This window comes from Bombina bombina, chromosome 1, assembly GCF_027579735.1.
Source record: "Bombina bombina isolate aBomBom1 chromosome 1, aBomBom1.pri, whole genome shotgun sequence".
Classification (NCBI taxonomy): domain Eukaryota; kingdom Metazoa; phylum Chordata; class Amphibia; order Anura; family Bombinatoridae; genus Bombina; species Bombina bombina.
Window position 1 is genome coordinate 486,801,574 of NC_069499.1, and position 20,933 is coordinate 486,822,506.

Consider the following 20,933-nt stretch of genomic DNA (forward strand, 5'->3'; position numbering starts at 1 on the left):
ACCTTAAATAAATCCGGTATTAACAGCATTTTCTAGCATATTCATTTCTCTAGAAAAATTTAAACTGCACATACCTCATAGCAGGAGACCCTGCACGCCATTCCCCCAGCTAAAGTTACCTCTCTCTTCAGTTATGTGTGAGAACAGCAATGGATCTTAGTTACAACCTGCTAAGATCATCAAAGACCACAGGCAGACTCTTCTTCTACTTTCTGCCTGAGGCTAAAATAGTACAACTTCGGTACCATTTGAAAATAACAAACTTTTGATTGAAGATAAACTAAATAAAAACACCACATCTCTAGCTACTTCCTTTCTTGTCGAGAGCTGCAAGAGAATGACGGGTAGTGGCAGTTAGAGGAGGAGCTATATAGACAGCTCTGCTGTGGGTGATCCTCTTGCAGCTTCCTGTTGGGAAGGAGAATATCCCGCAAGTAATGGATGATCCGTGGACTGGATACACCTTACAAGAGAAAAGGGCTCTAACATATATACACATGTCTAAATATGTATATGTATGTATGTATATATATACACTCACCGGCCACTTTATTAGGTATACCTTCTAGTACCGGGTTGGACCAGCTTTTGCCTTCAGAACTGCCTTAATTTTTCATGGCATAGATTCAACAAGGTGTTGGAAACATTCCTCAGATATTTTGGTCCATATTGACATGATAGCGTCATGCAGTTGCTGCAGATTTGTCGGCTGCACATCCGTGATGCAAATCTCCCGTTCCACCACCTCCCAACGGTGCTCTATTGGATTGAGATTTGGTAACTGTGGAGGCCATTGGAGAATTTTGAGTAAATTTAACTCATTGTCATGTTCAAGAAACCAGTTTGAGATGGTTTGAGCTTTGTAACATGGTGCATTATCCTGCTGGAAGTAGCCATCAGAAGATGGGTACATTGTAGTCATAAAGGGATGGTCATGGTCAGCAACGATACTTAGGTAGGCCATGGTGTTTAAACAATGCTCAATTATTACTAAGTGGCCCAAAGTGTGCCAAGAAATATCCCCCACACCATTACACTACCAGCCTGAACCATTGATACAAGGCAGGATGGATCCATGCTTTCATGTTGTTTACGCCAAATTCTAAAAACCCTACCATCTGAATGTCGCAGCTGAAATTTAGATGCATCAGACCAGGCAACGTTCTTCTATTGTCCAATTTTGGTGAGCCTGTGCGAATTGTAGCCTCGGTTTCCTGTTCTTAGCTGACAGGAGTGGCACCTGGTGTGGTCTTCTGCTGCTGTAGCACATCTGCTTCAAGCTGACAGGAGTGGCACCTGGTGTGGTCTTCTGCTGCTGTAGCACATCTGCTTCAAGGTTCAACATGTTGTGCATTCAGAGATAGTATTCTGCATACCTTGGTTGTAACAAGTGGTTATTTTTGTTACTGTTGCCTGTCTATCATCTCAAACCAGTCTGCCCATTCTCCTCTGACCTCTGACATCATCAAGGCATTTTCGTCCACACAACTGCCGCTCACTGGATATTTTCAGACCATTCTCTGTAAACCCTAGAGATGGTTGTGCATGAAAATCCCAGTAGATCTGCAGTTTTTTAAATACTCAGACCAGCCCATCTGGCACCAACAACCATGCCACGTTCAAAGTCAGTTAAATCTCCTTTCTTCCCCATTTTGATGCTCGGTTTGAAGTTCACCAAGTCATCTTCATTACATCTAGATGCCTAAATGCATTGAGTTGCTGCCATGTGATTAGCTGATTAGCAATTGTGTTACCAAGCAACTGAACAGGTGTACCTAATAAAGTGGCCAGCGAGTGTGTATATACTGTATATATATATTTTATATATATATATATATATATATATATAATTATATGTCTGTACATATGTATTTATATGAGTATATATATATATATATATATATATATAAAAATACATACATGTGTGTGTGTGTATATATATATATATATATATATATATATATATATATATATATAATGTGTTTGTGTATATACTGTAAGTATTTTACATTCCAATGTTTTTCACAGAGGGTAATATGTTCTATATATATTTAAATAAATATATATATATATATATATATATATATATATATATATATAGTGCCCTACACTAATAGTGGCACCCTTGGTAAATATGAGCAAAGAAGGCTGTGAAAATATTTCTTTATTTAACCTTTTGATCATAAAATACACAATACAGTGTAAAAAGTCCTCAATAAATCCAAATGGTGGCAGAATGAAAAAACATGGCTGAAGCCCTGAGTTCAGCCCGGAAAGGGGGAGGGGCGAAACGCGTAATGTTGTGAACAAGACACAGTGTGGAGGACGCCAGCATGGTGGATATGCTGTGAATCTGACAATATCAAGTTTACACAACTAAGCAAGTGAAGAGCTGCATAGGCGGAATACATCGCTGTAAGCCACACCACGGATGAGATCCTGTCAGGTAATACCGTAGAGTGTGTGAAGAGAGCAGAGGTAAGCCATGCAGTAATAAGTCTTGCACTCTGAAAGTTTGAAGTTTGAGTTGTCATTTGCACATGGGATCAAGTTTTCAACAGTACAAGTACCATTCTTGGACTCTCATATTTTATTCATATTATATTATCTAATCCGGTACCGGATCAAATATACACCAATGAGATATCAAGGAGGGTATTCTGTCTAATCTACAACCGGAGCGTGTTCTTAACACTCAAGTGCCCGGTATTAGGGATGGACCTTCTCATGAGTCGACATTAACCTTGCATATGCTAGCTCACAGTTATCAGTAGTGCACTACGCTTGCTATTTGTTTGTGTGCTGTAACCTTGTTCTTGCCATCATTCTCAGCATGTACCTTTTTTGGCTATGTTTTTATTAAAATGTATATGTTCAGCACACCTGTTTAGGATGTCATTTCTTAGTATACTGTAGGGGTGTTTTGGTGCGGCTGGGTATCCGCTTTAGCTCTTTTGATATGTTAGAGCTCTTTTCTAACTAATTTGATTATATGTATATGTATATATATATATATATATATATATATATATATATATATATATATATACAATGTGTTTGTGTATATACTGTAAGTATTTTACATTCCAATGTTTTTCACAGAGGGTAATATGTTCTATATATATTTAAATAAATAAATAAATATATATATATATATATATATATATATATATAGTGCCCTACATTAATAGTGGCACCCTTGGTAAATATGAGCAAAGAAGGCTGTGAAAATATTTCTTTATTTAACCTTTTGATCATAAAATACACAATACAGTGTAAAAAGTCCTCAATAAATCCAAATGGTGGCAGAATGGTATGTATCGATAGGCTGGTCTCTTGATAGAAGAGGATAAGAAAAAACAATGTCCTATAAGACAAAATGAAAAGAGGCACCTTATGGTGAATTATCTCAGTGAACGAAGCAATAATGTGAGAAACAACAGCAGGGTACTCACAAAGGATGGTGCACATCCAGTGCAATAGTGCGCAGACCGAGGCTTCAGAGCCGCTCGACTGTCTCAGACGCTCTGACAAGACTGCAGAGGGACTCGTCTCTGATAACGTCACGTCTTCCGGTCCGGAACAAGGAACCCAGCCAATAGAAAAGTAGTACAATAGGTCTACATAAAGAAGGGTTCCCAGCAAGTGTCCAAATCACAGCAAAAGGAGAGCAAGGTACGATAAAAAGGATTTATTAAAAAGTGATTAAAAACAATATAATGTTGCACAGCGACGCGTTTCTCTGCACAAGCTGCCATTTCATCAGGCTGTATGACATATTGGATACCTTGCTCTATTAAAAACCCCTCCAGAAGCCAATCAGATTATCGGCATTTCAACACCCACAACAATGCACAATACCTATTGGACAATAAAGGCGGCCAGTATATCCTGTACAATGATAGGATGCCTGTGAATGAGTGTGACCAAAATACAGTGAATATATGTGTAAAATCAAACAAAGATTAATGATAATCTAGTGTCAGTGCCAAGCAATGTTATAAATAAGATTTAGAATAATGTTATAAGTGATCATTGATATAAATCAACACTAAAGTAATAAATAAGAAACATTTATTTAAAACACCATAATGCATATTACATTGAAAACTTGTGAGTAATATAAATAAATTATTTTGTTCTATTTTATTTTCCTACTTTTAGTGTTAAAATAAAAGTAGAAAGTAGTAAAAAATCAAATCAGTTGATCACCAAATGTCTAATAAAGATATTAGGATGATCATCATATAATGGTCAGTAATAAATATTGGAAGTTATGTGTGAATACACACCCCAAACGACCATATGCCCTTTACTTCATCGCATACCGTAACTTGTAGCGGTGGTAAAGGCAAGGATTGTATTTGTGTGTGGAGAGTGTTAAATGTGATATGTTGATAAATAACACAACTCAATTATATTAAGGACCAGTAGTGGAGCAGTGTCAGATAATCCTATAGTACTCGTAATAATAATAAACATATGTGGGAACATAGTAAAAAAAACCTATAAAGGTATTATGTGAATGTTAATCAATAATAAAACCGTATAGTGCATATATTTAAATGAATACCGTTAGCCCTCCCCTACAGGTTACTTATCGGTTTTTCACAAAAATGCGTTTAGTAGGTAAAGAAAGGGGACAAACTAGTTGTAAAGTGATAGAAATAGTACAATAAATGATAAGCTTTAATAGCAAAGCCACAATAGTGACAGGAATCAGATATAACATATGTATCAGTACCCTATCATAACAATATGCAACATATTAGAGGCAAAATGATGAAATTCTCTAAATAGAGAATAAGTGGCAATTGGCATATCAGAGCCCACACATTGGGTCCACAAATTGGAGACACATGATAAAGGTCCTAAAAAGCTGCTAAATCCACATTCATATTTAGTCCTAAAGGGTGGCGTGTCTTCAACTTGTGGATCCAATAAGTCTCCCTCTGCCTTAATCTTATAAATCTGTTATAGAGGTATTATGTAGATATACCTTCTATAGGAGTAATAGTATAGCAGTCGGGATTACCACTATGTTTCATATGGCAATGTCTAATGACACTATGTGATTTTTTGTTATTGATAATACTGCGATAATGTTCAGACCATCTATGGCTAAGGTGCATTATCGTGCGGCCCACGTATTGAATTCCATATTCACAGGATAAATAAATCACATAGTGTGAGGTACAGGTTAAAAGGCTTTAGATTCGATAACTCTTCTTATTGATATGAGAGTGAAAACATGTCCTCCCATGTTTTATATGGTCACACATTTTACAATTTGTGACACCACATCTAAAGGCTCCCTTCTTGATCTTAACATTGTGCTTATTCTTTAGTTTTTTGTTATTTTGATGGTAGCTAGAAGACCCAGGGGTATTTTTGTGCTTCACAATTCTACTAGGGGCTAAGATGTTCTTAAGATTAGGCACCTTCTTGAAGACCACCATAGGCTTATCTCCAATTAATTAATTTAGAATTGGATCCCTCTTTAATATCCTCCAGTGATTATTTAGAGCTTGGAAAATGTGTTTGTTTCTCCCCGGGAGAAAGTGAAACAAACATATTTTTACATGTATTTTACAACAAAAGGCTGCAAAATAAATAATTAATGTATATTGCAATAATGTTTCACTTGCAATAATGAAACACTTTATGCGTTGTTGAAATGTCAAGTTTAATGGTCCTTTAAGTAACAGGTAATGTTATATTGAAAAATATTACACTGCATCAACCCAGCTACTTCATAATGCCACTTGGCTGGCAAAAAAAATTCTGTGGAGAACACTGCTAATGTTGGCCACAGACAATTCACTTTTAATTTTAAAATTTTTCAGGCATTAATATTTAACAGTAGGGGGGCGGAGGCAGCACTCCAGAGAGATGGCTGCACTCGAGTGAGCTCCGACATACTAAAAAGATTAAAAGCTTTGAATTCGACATACTGCCTTCTAATTCCACTCTGAAATGCTAGTCACAGACTGTACCAGCTAACCGCAATATCTCTTGGCTTTAAAACGGCATCAGAGACAACGGGTGAGGGCCGAAAGTGCGACACCACCCAGACTCAGCAAATTTATACTGCGTAAGAGGGCCTACCTGCATTACGGATTTATGTTAACAGCGGTCAATTCCGATCCTACAACGGAGCAAGGAGTCCCAGGAATGAATCCCTCTACATCATAGCAGAGATCAGGTACACAAAATGAGCCATAACTGACATTTTAGCTTGAGGCCTATACACACTACGCACTAAACACTGCTTCAGCATACATATTGAATTTGAAGTGCGCCACAGCTGTAACACATTATGTTGGCAGACGGCCTTACTTCACAACATACATCAATACTTGTGGCCTAGATTAGGCTGAAAATATCATCCCCGTATGTGATTATAGGTACTCTGGATAAACATACTATCTGTCTAATAGCTTGCTGGCAAATCTCTGCAAAAGGTGTGGAAACTTTAATCATAAACTGGACAGGATTGGAGGAACTTGGTCGAGGGCCCTAAAGCTAACACAGATAACCTTAGAAGTATTAGAGTGCCGGAGATCAATTGTAATACCCCATTTTTTTAACTTGCCTTATCCTTAAGCAAACGTTTCTGCATTTCTTGCTATTTAAGTTCAATAACACGCACTTAGTTATTCAATATGTCTCCCAAGAAGAAGAAGAAAGCGGAGAACACCACAAGGAAAAAGACATCAACAACACCATCCATGAATAACTTTTTTTAAATGCTTGGAGCCTGCACAGACTCCTGTTGCATTAGATAAGAATACAAGACAGAGAGGTGATTCTGTTTCCTCAGAGTCAGAGTCTGATTGCTCCACACAGGCAATATCTATCCCCAAAGCTCTTTTGGATTCCTTGCCCCCAAAAAGGACTTCTCAATGTTAATACAGCAAGTTAGACAATGCATTTGAGAAGAAATTTCTGAAATAAAGAAAGATCTAACCGAAGTAGGGCAGAGGGTGGAAAGGCTGGAGAAATATTCCACCCAACACAACACTCACAAATTTTGAGAGTCAACTAAAACAACAAGACGACATAATCTTTAATTTAGAAAATAAGGTCGATGACTTAGAAAATCGAAGCAGAAGGCATAATGTTCGCATACAGAGAATTTCAGAAGCTGTCACTCCCCAAGAATTGGAAACCTACACCCAAAATGTATTTGCTTTTATAACTGACGAAGATGGAGATACTACAATTGCATTGGATCGAGAACATCGAGCACTAAGAGGCAAACCCACAGATGACCACCCACGGACGTAATTGTTAAAATCACCAGCTATCCACTTAAAGAAATTTAATGAAAATGTCAGGACAGAAATATCCAATAAAGTTTAAAGTCATGGATCTACAACTTTTTGAAGATTTGTCAACCAGAACCCAGCAAAAAAAGAGGGATCTGAAACCGCTGACACATAAGCTACGACAACAAAACATCCCCTATAGATGTGGCCATCCATTTAATCTTCAGATTCAGTGGAAGGGTAGAAGGATCCTTTGTCACTCCCCAGATGAGATCAAGGGGATCTGCAAAGATCTAAGTAACGATCCCCCACCTATGGAAGCCGTTGGATCTACTTCCCGTAATTCCCTCAATACCAGGGACGCTCTCCCTCAACGGCCAGAATGGCAAAGGGTGCCCCCAAGAAGAAATGCTAAGCAGCCTGCAAGACAAGATAACAAAGCAGTAGGAGGACAAGATGTCACATAAACTGTGCATAAGTATTTTGTTGGCCTTAATATGTTTTTTTTATAGAGCCCTAAGATGGGCGATGAGGGCCCTTAACTCTCTTTTATTGGAAATTCTCTTTTACTGGAGATCCTCTCTAATCTGGAGTTAGGGTTCTTGGAAAATTGAGGGATTGTGTTAAGATACGGTACCATGTAAGCAATGTTATTTAACCATACTAATCCACAGGTTAACTTTCCTTTTAGCTGGTTTGAGACACATGAGAGCGACTAGTATGGGACCTTTTTTAAAACTAAAGAATTCATTACTGATATATTAAATTTTATGCTTAGCCTAAATTGGTAAAATTTTACCCCCTTGAGTTAAAGAGTTAAAGCTTTATGCTTTTCATCTATTGTTATGTATATGTTTATGTTGTTTTTCTTTTGTTCTGCCCAGGGATATTGAAGGTATATTACATTACCATTGTCACTTTTCCGCATACCTATAGAGAATCTATGTTTCTGAATTATTATGGCTGCACAAGTAACGCACCACACTTACACATCATCCCTCAAAATGTAAAAAGATTCAATTTCCAAAATAAAAGAGCAATGGCCTTGCAAGATCTACGTAAAAGAGGAGGGAAAATTTTACTTTTACAGGAGACTCATTTTAAGACTAATAATCTTCCCAAATATTTTGCTACACACTACATTTCCACAGTACAAATCACCAAAAAAAAGTGAATGGAGTTAGTATACTTATACATAAATCCATCCCATTCCAAGTACTACATACAGATAAAGATAAAGATGGGAGATACCTGTGTATCTCGGGCATGCTTTATAGCAGACCTGTAACGATAGTAAATCTCTATGTACCTAATACACATCAAGATTCTCTTATAAATAATGTTACCTCTAAAATTTTAGCTAATACTAAAGGCCCCTTAATTCTTGGAGGAGACTTCAACACCCCCTTAGATCCCTCAATTGATTGTTCAACCTCTAAATCTCAGCTACCTACCAAGGCCCTTCAGTCTATATGGTGCAACCTTAAAACTTTAACCTTACACGACTCATGGCAATATCTCCATCCTCATAGCAAAGACTATACCTTCTTTTCCCACCCACACAAAAGTTACTCAAGACTGGATTATATCCTTATAGATCACAATGCACTTTCTTACATCAAACAGGCAAACATAAAACACACATCATGGTCTGACCACTCTTTAGTAGAATGTTTTTTTTGCATTGGCCGTCTATGTCAGATAGACTATTCTGCTGGAGACTAGATGACACACTCGTGTTGCTCTCAGGAGACTTGGAGACATTTACCAAACAGTTAGAAACTTACTTCTCAATAAACAGCACCCCAGATTCTAATCCAGATATGATCTGGGAAGCCCATAAGGCTTATATGAGAGGCGGAATATGTATATAGAGGCGCTGGTCTTGGATCCTTCTGTGTGTTGTAGTGCACACTGAAGAAAGAAACTTGACTTGTGATTCGCAGGAGTTAACAACAAAATAATGTGGAGTATACTTACTCCGAAAATTTCAGCCTCTTCATAAGGATCTATATCCTGATTTTCCCATATTGTGCTTTAGTATCTGCAGACAATGGAAATTACACTGCAGGTGATTGTATCTCATAAAATTATATAAAGTGCAGTATACTCACTCCGAGTAATTCGGAATCCGGCTCTTCAAAAGTGGTTGGTAACTTAGAAATACTTCCAAAAAGGCAGCAGAAAATACTTGTAACAAACAAATATTTATTAAAACATATTAAAAAAGCTCTTCTTTTGGCTCTACGCGTTTCAACGATTAAATCGTCTTTTTCAAGAGCAGTAAAAACAATTGGAAGTCCAATTGTTTTTACTGCTCTTGAAAAAGGTAGACGGTCTTGGCAAAATGTTTGGATGAGGTATATACGATACCTAGATTAGAAAGAGAGACTTGTAAGAAGATAACTACCTCGCCAAGTTTTTTCATAACATCTTGAGTTTTGATCATTGTATAAGCCCTAAAACAGATAATACTTTATGGTTTTTATGTTTGTATGCTGATTTTCATTTTGAATTTTCCTTTAATAAAGAACAATAAAAAAAAAATAAAAAAACGTTTAACAGTAATATATACAATTTTGTAGGCACATGTAATTCTATACAGCTGAATCACTAAAGAATTGAGAGATGAGTTGGGGTTAGTGAATCAACTGCAATAAAACTGAGATTTCTTTCATGTAATTGGCAAGAGTCCATGAACTAGTGACATATGGTATATATAATCCTACCAGGAGGGGCAAAGTTTCCCAAACCTCAAAATGCCTATAAATACACCCCTCACCACACCCACAATTCAGTTTTACAAACTTTGCCTCCTATGGAGGTGGTGAAGTAAGTTTGTGCTAAGATTTATACGCTGATATGCGCTTCTCAGCATTGTTGAAGCCCGATTCCTCTCAGAGTACAGCGAATGTCAGAGGGACGTGAAGGGAGTATCACTTATTTGAATATGATGATTTCCCTAACGGGGGTCTATTTCATAGGTTCTCTGTTATCGGTCGTAGAGATTCATCTCCTACCTCCCTTTTCAGATCGACGATATACTCTCAATTTACCATTACCTCTACTAATAACTGTTTTAGTACTGGTTTGGCTATCTGCTATATGTGGATGGGTGTCTTTGGGTAAGTATGTTTTTATTACTTAAGACACTCTCAGCTATGGTTTGGCACTTTATGCAATTATATAAAATTCTAAATATATGTATTGTACTTATATTTGCCAGGAGTCAGGTTCATGTATTTCCTTCTGCAGACTGTCAGTTTCATATTTGGGAATATAAACACTTTAAGAAATATTTTTCTTACCTGGGGTTTAGTCTTTTTTTCAATTTGACTACTTTTTTCAATTGCGGGTGTTAGGCCCGTGGGTGCGTCAAATGCTAGACTTTATTGCGTCATTTTTGGCACGAACTTTTTTTGGCGCGGAAAAATACGTTTATGGCGCAACTTCGTCATTTCCGGCGTCATACGTGACGCTGAGACCTTTCACACGGCGGCGTCATTAGTGACGCAAGTGTGTCATTTCCGGTCATTTTTGGCGCCAAAAAAGTTTACGTTACGTTGTGCGTCATACTTGGCGCCAAATTTTTTTCATTATTTCAATACCCCATTCATGTTTGCCTCCTGCTTTCTTCTCTATCAAGAGGCCTATGCTTTTGCATTTTTTCCCATTCCTGAAACTGTCATTTAAGGAAATAAGATAATTTTGCTTTATATGTTGTTTTTTCTTTTACATTGAGCAAGATGTCCCAATCCGATCCTGTCTCTGAAGTTTCTGCTGGAACATTGCTGCCTGACATCGGTTCTACCAAAGTTAAGTGCATTTGTTGTAAAATTGTAGAAATTATTCCACCGAATGTCATTTGTAATAGTTGCCATGATAAACTTTTACATGCAGATAGTGTTTCTATCAGTAATAGTACATTGCCAGTTGCAGTTCCTTCAACTTCTAATGTGCATGATATACCTGTTAATTTTAAAGAATTTGTTTCTGAATCTATTATGAAGGCTTTGTCTGCATTTCCACCTTCTAATAAACGTAAAAGGTCTTTTAAAACTTCTCATTTAGCTGATGAAATTTCAAATGACCAACAACATAATAATTCATCCTCTTCTGATGAGGTTCTATCTGAAACAGAAGATCCTTCCTCAGATATTGACACTGACAAATCTACTTATTTATTTAAAATAGAGTATATGCGTTCTTTATTAAAAGAAGTGTTAATTACTTTGGATATTGAGGTAACCAGTCCTATTGACGTTCAGTCTAATAAACGTTTAAATGCTGTTTTTAAACCTCCTGTGGTTTCCCCAGGTGTTTTTCCCATTCCTGAGGCTATTTCTGATATGATTTCTAGGGAATGGAATAAGCCAGGTACTTCCTTTATTCCTTCTTCAAGGTTTAAGAGATTGTATCCTTTACCAGCAAAATCTATAGAGTTTTGGGAAAAGATCCCCAAAGTTGATGGGGCTATTTCTACTCTTGCTAAACGTACCACTATTCCTATGGAAGATAGCACTTCCTTTAAGGATCCTTTAGATAGGAAGCTTGAATCTTATCTAAGGAAGGCCTATTTATATTCAGGTCATCTTCTCAGACCTGCTATTTCTTTGGGTGATGTTGCTGCTGCATCAACTTTCTGGTTGGAAAATTTAGCGCAACATGAATTGGATTCTGACATATCTAGCATTGTTCGCTTGCTGCAACATGCTAATCATTTTATTTGTGATGCCATTTTTGATATCAAAATTGATGTTAGATCCATGTCTTTAGCTGTATTAGCTAGAAGAGCTTTGTGGCTTAAATCTTGGAATGCTGATATGACATCTAAATCAAGATTACTCTCTCTTTCTTTCCAAGGTAATAATTTATTTGGTTCTCAGTTGGATTCTATTATTTCAACTATCACTGGAGGAAAAGGAGTTTTTTTGCCTCAGGATAAAAAACCTAAGGGTAAATCTAAGGCTTCTAACCGTTTTCGTTCCTTTCGTCAGAATAAGGAACAAAAACTCAATCCTCCTCCAAAGGAATCTGCTTCCAGTTGGAAGCCTTCCTCAAATTGGAATAAATCCAAGCCATTTAGGAAACCAAAGTCTGCCCCTAAGTCCGCATGAAGGTGCGGCCCTCATTCCAGCTCAGCTGGTAGGGGGCAGATTAAGGTTTTTCAAGGATTTTTGGATAAAATCTGTCCAAAATCATTGGATTCAGAGCATTGTCTCTCAAGGGTATCGAATAGGATTCAAAATAAGACCTCCTGTGAGAAGATTTTTTCTCTCACGCATCCCTGTAAATCCAGTAAAAGCTCAGGCTTTTCTGAAGTGTGTTTCAGACCTGGAGTCTTCAGGGGTAATCATGCCAGTTCCTCCTCAGGAACAAGGTTTGGGGTTTTATTCAAACCTATTCATTGTACCAAAGAAAGAAAATTTGTTCAGACCAGTTCTGGATCTGAAAATTTTGAATCGTTATGTAAGAGTACCAACTTTCAAGATGGTGACTATAAGGACTATTCTGCCTTTTGTTCAGCAAGGACATTATATGTCCACAATAGACTTGCAGGATGCATACCTTCATATTCCGATTCATCCAGAACACTTTCAGTTTCTGAGATTCTCTTTTCTAGACAAGCATTACCAATTTGTTGCTCTTCCATTTGTCCTAGCAACAGCTCCAAGGATCTTTTCAAAGGTTCTGGGTGCCCTACTATCTGTAATCAGAGAACAGGGTATTGCGGTGGTTCCTTATTTGGACGATATCTTGGTACTAGCTCAGTCTTTACATACTGCAGAATCTCACACGAATCAACTAGTGTTGTTTCTTCGGAAACATGGTTGGAGGATCAATTTACCAAAAAGTTTCTTGATTCCTCAGACAAGGGTCACCTTTTTAGGCTTCCAGATAGATTCAGTGTCCATGACTCTGTCTCTAACAGACAAGAGACGTTTAAAATTGGTTGCAGCCTGCCGGCACCTTCAGTCTCAGTCATTCCCTTCAGTGGCTATGTGCATGGAAGTTTTAGGTCTCATGACTGCAGCATCGGACGCAATCCCCTTTGCTCGTTTTCACATGAGACCTCTACAGCTTTGTATGCTGAATCAATGGTGCAGGGATTATACAAAGATATCACAATTGATATCCTTGAATCCCAATGTACGACACTCTCTGACATGGTGGATAGATCACCATCGTTTGGTTCAAGGGGCTTCTTTTGTTCGCCCAACCTGGACTGTGATCACAACAGATGCAAGTCTTTCAGGTTGGGGAGCCATTTGGGGGTCTCTGACAGCACAAGGGGTTTGGAAATCTCAAGAGGTGAGATTACCAATAAATATTTTAGAACTCCGTGCAATTCTCAGGGCTCTTCAGTTCTGGCCTCTACTAAAGAGAGAACCGTTCATTTGTTTTCAGACAGACAATATCACAACTGTGGCTTATGTCAATCATCAGGGTGGGACTCTCAGTCCCCAAGCTATGAAAGAAGTATCTCGGATACTTGCTTGGGCAGAATCCAGCTCCTGTCTAATCTCTGCGGTGCATATCCCAGGTGTAGACAATTGGGAGGCGGATTATCTCAGCCGCCAGACTTTACATCCAGGGAAGTGGTCTCTCCATCCAGATGTGTTTTCTCAGATTGTTCAGATGTGGGGGCTTCCAGAGATAGATCTCATGGCCTCTCATCTAAACAAGAAACTTCCCAGATACCTGTCCAGATCCAGGGATGTTCAGGCGGAAGCAGTGGATGCGCTGACACTTCCTTGGTGTTATCAACCTGCTTACATCTTCCCGCCTCTAGTTCTCCTTCCAAGAGTGATTTCCAAAATCATCATGGAACAGTCTTTTGTGTTGCTGGTGGCTCCAGCATGGCCACACAGGTTTTGGTATGCGGATCTGGTTCGGATGTCCAGTTGCCCGCCTTGGCCACTTCCGTTACGGCCGGACCTACTATCTCAAGGTCCGTTTTTCCATCAGGATCTCAAATCATTAAATTTGAAGGTATGGAAATTGAACGCTTAGTTCTAAGTCATAGAGGTTTCTCTGACTCAGTGATTAATACTATGTTACAAGCTCGTAAATCTGTCTCTAGAAGGATTTATTATAGAGTTTGGAAGACTTACATTTCATGGTGTTCTTCTCATAAATTCTCCTGGCATTCTTTTAGAATTCCTAGAATTTTGCAGTTTCTTCAGGATGGTTTGGATAAGGGTTTGTCTGCAAGTTCCTTGAAAGGACAAATCTCCGCTTTCTGTTTTATTTCACAGAAAGATTGCTATACTTCCTGATATACACTGTTTTGTACAGGCTTTAGTTCGTATTAAGTCTGTCATTAAGTCAATTTCTCCTCCTTGGAGTCTTAATTTGGTTTTGAGGGCTTTACAAGCTCCTCCTTTTGAACCTATGCATTCTTTGGACATTAAACTACTTTCTTGGAAAGTGTTGTTCCTTTTGTCTATCTCTTCTGCTAGAAGAGTTTCTGAGCTATCTGCTCTTTCTTGTGAGTCTCCTTTTCTGATTTTTCATCAGGATAAGGCAGTTTTGCGGACTTCTTTTCAATTTTTACCTAAGGTTGTGAATTCTAACAACATTAGTAGAGAAATTGTTGTCCCTTCTTTATGTCCTAATCCTAAGAATTCTTTGGAGAGATCCTTACATTCTTTGGATGTGGTAAGAGCTTTGAAATATTATGTGGAAGCTACTAAACATTTCAGGAAGACTTCTAGTCTATTTGTTTTATTTTCTGGTCCTAGGAAAGGTCAGAAAGCTTCTGCTATTTCCTTGGCTTCTTGGTTGAAACTTTTGATTCATCAAGCTTATTTGGAGTCGGGTCAAACCCCGCCTCAGAGAATTACATACAGCTCATTCTACTAGATCAGTCTCTACTTCATGGGCTTTTAAGAATGAAGCTTCAGTTGATCAGATTTGCAAAGCAGCCACTTGGTCCTCTTGGCATACATTTACTAAATTCTACCATTTTCATGTATTTGCTTCTTCCGAAGCAGTTTTTGGTAGAAAAGTTCTTCAGGCAGCTGTTTCAGTTTGATTCTTCTGCTTTTTGATTTAAGTTTTTTTCTTTCAAAAGTGAAAATAAACTAATTTTTGGGTTGTGGATTATTTTCTCAGCGGAATATGGCTGTTTTTATTTTATTCCCTCCCTCTCTAGTGACTCTTGAGTGGAAGACTCCACATCTTGGGTATTGATATCCAATATGTCACTAGCTCATGGACTCTTGCCAATTACATGAAAGAAAACATAATTTATGTAAGAACTTACCTGATAAATTAATTTCTTTCATATTGGCAAGAGTCCATGAGGCCCACCCTTTTTATGGTGGTTATGATTTTTTGTATAAAGCACAAATATTTCCAAATTTCCTTTGTTGATGCTTTCTACTCCTTTCTTTATCACCCCACTGCTTGGCTATTCGTTAAACTGAATTGTGGGTGTGGTGAGGGGTGTATTTATAGGCATTTTGAGGTTTGGGAAACTTTGCCCCTCCTGGTAGGATTGTATATCCCATATGTCACTAGCTCATGGACTCTTGCCAATATGAAAGAAATTAATTTATCAGGTAAGTTCTTACATAAATTATGTTTTTTGCAAATCCAGATTTCAGTGTGTTGCACTTTTATAAGATTAAATCAGTCTCTAAAAAAAAAATCAGAACATGACTTATGGCCACCTTCTTCCGCAATCGTTAGCACACAAAGTGCACAACTTGGTATCCTTTGTTGAAAAGCTGCTGATTGGTGGCTGCACATATATAATTCAAATTATTGGCTCACCCAATGCATCCAGCTAGCTTCCAGTAGTGCATTGTTGTTCCATCAACAAATGATACCAGGAGAATGAAGCAAATTAGAAAATAGAAGTAAATTGTAAATAACAACCAATTTGTTATCAGTGTTACTTTATTAAGTCAGCAGTAGTTTATCAAACCTTAACTTTTTACAAAATGTAAGATATTTGTACAAAATGACCAAGAAAATAAGTTTTTAATACATTTTATTGACAAAACATCAATACAAAAATACGTAACATACATTAATTTATTTTTTGTTTTTAAAATCTTAGTAGTAGAACAGATTAACCCCCTAAATGATTTGTTATCAGACTGAGTTTAGATACACTAATATAAAAAAAAGATTTAACTTTAAAAGTACACAAACAGGTCACATGATTAATCTTTTCAAAAGCCATTTTATTCTAATTTGAACAACAAAACAAAAAGGTGGTCAACGCTATGAAAGAATTAAGCATTAATATTGCCAGAATTCCTCTACCAATAATATATCAATTTGAAATAAAGATCCAATCACAGCTCTTCAGGAATGACTATAAGGTTTATCTGACAATTTCACAATTAATATCTTCCATTTCTTTTGTTACATCACCCAAAGAGAAAGGGTACAGGGGGAAATCCTAAACAATGTGTTATTAAAAACAAAAAAAATAGTTTTGTTTTGTGTTATTGTGTATGTCAAAAACTAAAATAAAAATCTAATTTATTTTTATTTCATTTTAAAGGACAATTTGCCTTCCGTCTTTACCTGATGATAGATACACAGGTGGCAATTGGTAAATAGAAAGACATTGTTAGGGGGGAAATGTAACAAAGGTACCAGAAATACTTGCACTATTTCCCATGTTTCACTGTTGAATTAAATGCTTATTCTGTATATAAATAGCACATTTAACTATAGAAGACGCATTTATCTAAATTGTTTCCTTAAACAAAGATGTGTTTAAATATGGTACTCCAAATTACAATGCAAATAAAAATTTTCACTTGGTTCTACAAATATATTTTTACAATCTGTTGTAAAACAGTATCTAAAATATTTACCAGTAGTAGACCTATAAAAAAAACAAATTGCAAACATTTAATTGGCTATTAACCCATTAATGAAAATACTTGGTAATTGGTGAAAAATATCAACAAATTGTGAAGAAGAAAAAATTGTGAAGGAATTTATATAGTTAAATTAGGTGAGGTTCTTGGTTACATAGATCCATTTTTTCTTTAATGATAATATGAACCAAGCATCAAATTTAAACTATTTTAGCCATTTTACTTATTATCGCTATACTACAACGTATTGTTATACAGTCTATCTCACACAAGAACACATTGTAGACTGCATAATTTTGGTAGACCGGAGGCAGTATCTGTATTCATTAAAATGCCATTTCTATTGTCCAGTAAACAGAGCTGGTTGTGCCACAGGCTGTTTGCCTATCTGTCACTGTGCACTCAGCTACCACACCAGGTATGAACAAAAAGTTACAAGGAGAAAGAATACATCAATATTCTTACATTCTACAGTTATGTATTTCTATGACCTTTACACAATTAGGAAATAAAAAGGGAATGGCAGTGATATTTAATACATTTAGGCAGTGTTTAATTTTGTAATAGAACAGCAGCTAATTGTAAACCATTTCTGAAAATCAATGTATGAAATATATAAGAAATTTCATAGCATGTAAAGAAATAGATACAAGTTTTATATAGCCTTTATTAGTACAAGCTAGACTGACAGTAAGAAACGTAAACATTAGTGCTATAGATAAGCATTTAGATTTTGCTAAATACATTCCGAAACTGAACCTTGGAATGTAATTATTGCTACAAAAGTGCTTGGGAAAAAAAATCTCCTTTAAATTTATCGTTTTTTTTTTTTTTTTTTTGTAGAGATGGGTCCTTTGTACATTTGATACCTCAATATTTAGGAAGTATCAAAATGTATCATATATTAAAAAATGACATTTAGTTCTTAAGGTTGTGTGGTAGAATAAATGTTAAAAATATTCACACAAAATATTTTAAAATGCATGAAGACTATATAGGAAATGTAATGCTCTAATTGAGTATTGAGTATCAAAGTTAAAAAATACACATCAGGGTAGAATATTGAAACATTATGGTATTGACCCATCTTTAGTGTTGTGATCTATTTGATACTATGAAAAGCTACAACTTATCCATCTTATAAAGATAAAACAAAAGCAAAGTATTATGCATTTTTTCACTATATAAATATATATGCTACAAATTTGCAATTTAAAATCTCTATAGTGCACTTGTCCATACAAAACTTTGTTCTAACATGGAGTATTTTCATTTGTTCTTATGTTTACAAATTAAGTAAAACTCAGATTGGCATTTGTATGATACACCAATTCAATTTAAATTGTAAAGTTAACTGGAACAAAAAGTGTAGGTGTTTGGATACATAAAATGAATTTTCTCAATTTTTAAACAATTTATTTTATGATTCAAGTATATAAATTATTCCAAACAGTATAAAAATAATGGCTGTTCTCTGAGCAACAATAGAACAGCTATTCTGAAAAATATATTTTCATACTTTATATACTAAAATAAATTCGTCCATTACATATCCTTACATAGTTTGTGTTCTGATCAGGGTTTAAAGTATAAAAAGCCTTTAGTATATTCCTAGAATGTTAAAGACAGACACTTCTTAAAACTAGTCAAGGGGAAATACATGGCAATGTCAATATCCAAGTATCAAAATAATTTTCAAATGCTACAGTACACTTTCCAAATCATATGCAGGATGCTCAGAATCAGAAATATACACTTCCCTGCTGCAAAAGAACGCCCACCTTAATCTTAAAGGAACAGTAAACACTTTGACATTGTAATATAAACAGTTATATTATATACATTAAAGAAAACTTGGGAATATACTTTATTTACTTTGCCCCCTTTTCCACAATGGGGATAATTTGATAAGCAACAACAAAACAATGGCTATTTTGTTAACACAATAACATGGCTACCATTGTCTACTAATGTAAGAAGTCCGGATTGGCTCCTACCAAATGGTTGGTAGAGGTTTGACTATTGAAAAACAATTGCAGCAAACATGGCATTAATGCTGTAACAAATAATTTAAAAAAATCATCCATTATTTATTGTAAGACTTCAAAAATATATTGTATTTATAACAGGTGTTTACTGTCCCTTCAAATGTATGTCAGTAAAATTACTGTAACTTCTAGTGAGATACCTGTGCAGCACTCAAGCAAAATTGTAAAGACAAAAAGGAGAAAATATGATGCAGTCAACCTTAAAGCATGTCAAACTGCCACTTTCAGAAAATGAAAGCATTTAGTGGTACAATGTATTGAAGCAACATGGTACAAGTCATAACGGTCGTACACCTACAGCAATACATGTTACACAAACAAAATATTTTAATCTATTTGGTTCAAGCATCTGTAATTCCTTCTCCATTTTCTTGCGGCTGTAGCTGTTCTCTTTCAGTCTCTTCTTGTGGAGGTCGAACACGTTTGAAGAAACCACACTAAAAAAAAAGAAAGATATATATATATTAAACTAGCACATTAGTAAAGAGCCTTTAAATTGTTACTAAATGCTGACTTGTCATTGCTGTTCTAGAGATTCAATAGCACTTACTCCATGACCAAAAAACCCTCCCCAACAAAAACAATTAGGGTTACATTTTATTTAGATTGTTAATCCAAGTCACGTTTTTAAATGGTTTAGTCAAATAAATAGACTAACTGAAAATGTGGCTGATTAGGTGTAAAGTGGGAGGCAAATTTGCTTCATTCTTTTGGTATCCTTTGTTGAAGAAGCAGCAGTGCACTACTGGGAACAAATTAAACTCATCTAGTGAACCAATAACGAGAGACGTTTATGTGGGAGCTAGCAATCAGCAACCAGCTCCCAGTTCTGAGCCTACCTAGGTATAATTTTCACCTAATATATATATTTTTTTTTATATTTTTTTCTTCTTTTTTCTACACTCACAATAATATGTAAAGGATCTCACTAGTAACTTTTTTATATCAAGGGTGATGGTATTATATAGTATGTTATTGGAGCAAAGCATACAAAATAACGTATAGCAGATTTTAAAGTTGAAACATTTAGAAATAAATAACTTACCTTGTACATGATCAAAACCATGAGTGATAAAAGCAGCAAACCCGATAACACAGCTAAGACAATCACCCACACTGGCACTGGCAAATTGGTTGACTGATTAACCCATAAAACATTTGTTGTGACCTAAAAAAAAAAGATGATTGCTTATCAATACTTCACTAAACAACTATATATAAGACCTAAATAACAGACAGAGAGAAAAGCAAAAATAAGTCAAAGCAGTAGAATTACTATGCAGCCCCATTTAACTGCTTGGGATAATTCTATTTTAATCTAACGTTATATTTCACATTTCCCTTTAGCTTTTACAATTACCAACACACACCCATATATATAACTAGAAGAGGTAATGAACACTCACCACTGTAGAATTAGTTATATCAGCAATTGGTAAGTTTTTATACGGAAATTCTATAACATGGAAGAAAGCGGATGATTTCAGGGAGTATGAATGATTTTGATTTTCTGCCTGTAATAAAAGAAATACTTAAAGGTGAGGAAAAGTTAACAGAAAAAAAACACAACATTGCCCTCTAAACTTTTGTGTTTCCTGAATTAAGTATAAGCAATTTATACAGTTATTTGCAGGAAAAAAATAAATAAAATAATTTATTACATATCTTCAATTTGAGATTGTCACCCGATGTAGATCGGCAACTTTAGTTGTTCCTAGGGGCAATCTGGGAGCAGAACTAGGTTGTTTCCCTGAGAGACAAATTAT

The 20,933-nt window shown here is 36.0% G+C and overlaps 1 protein-coding gene across 1 annotated transcript in view; it reads right to left on the reverse strand.

The window, feature by feature from the left end:
• Window positions 1–16,255: 16,255 nt before the first annotated feature.
• ITGAV (integrin subunit alpha V) overlaps window positions 16,256–20,933 on the reverse strand; it is a 242,984-nt gene continuing 238,306 nt past the window's right edge. Inside the window, exons 28-30 of the mRNA XM_053698539.1 lie at window positions 20,574–20,681; window positions 20,213–20,335; window positions 16,256–19,604 (exon numbers count right to left, since the gene is read on the reverse strand). Of these exons, the coding sequence (XP_053554514.1) occupies window positions 19,509–19,604; window positions 20,213–20,335; window positions 20,574–20,681 (327 nt within the window). The 3' untranslated portion in view covers window positions 16,256–19,508. The remainder of the gene's footprint in view (window positions 19,605–20,212; window positions 20,336–20,573; window positions 20,682–20,933) is intronic.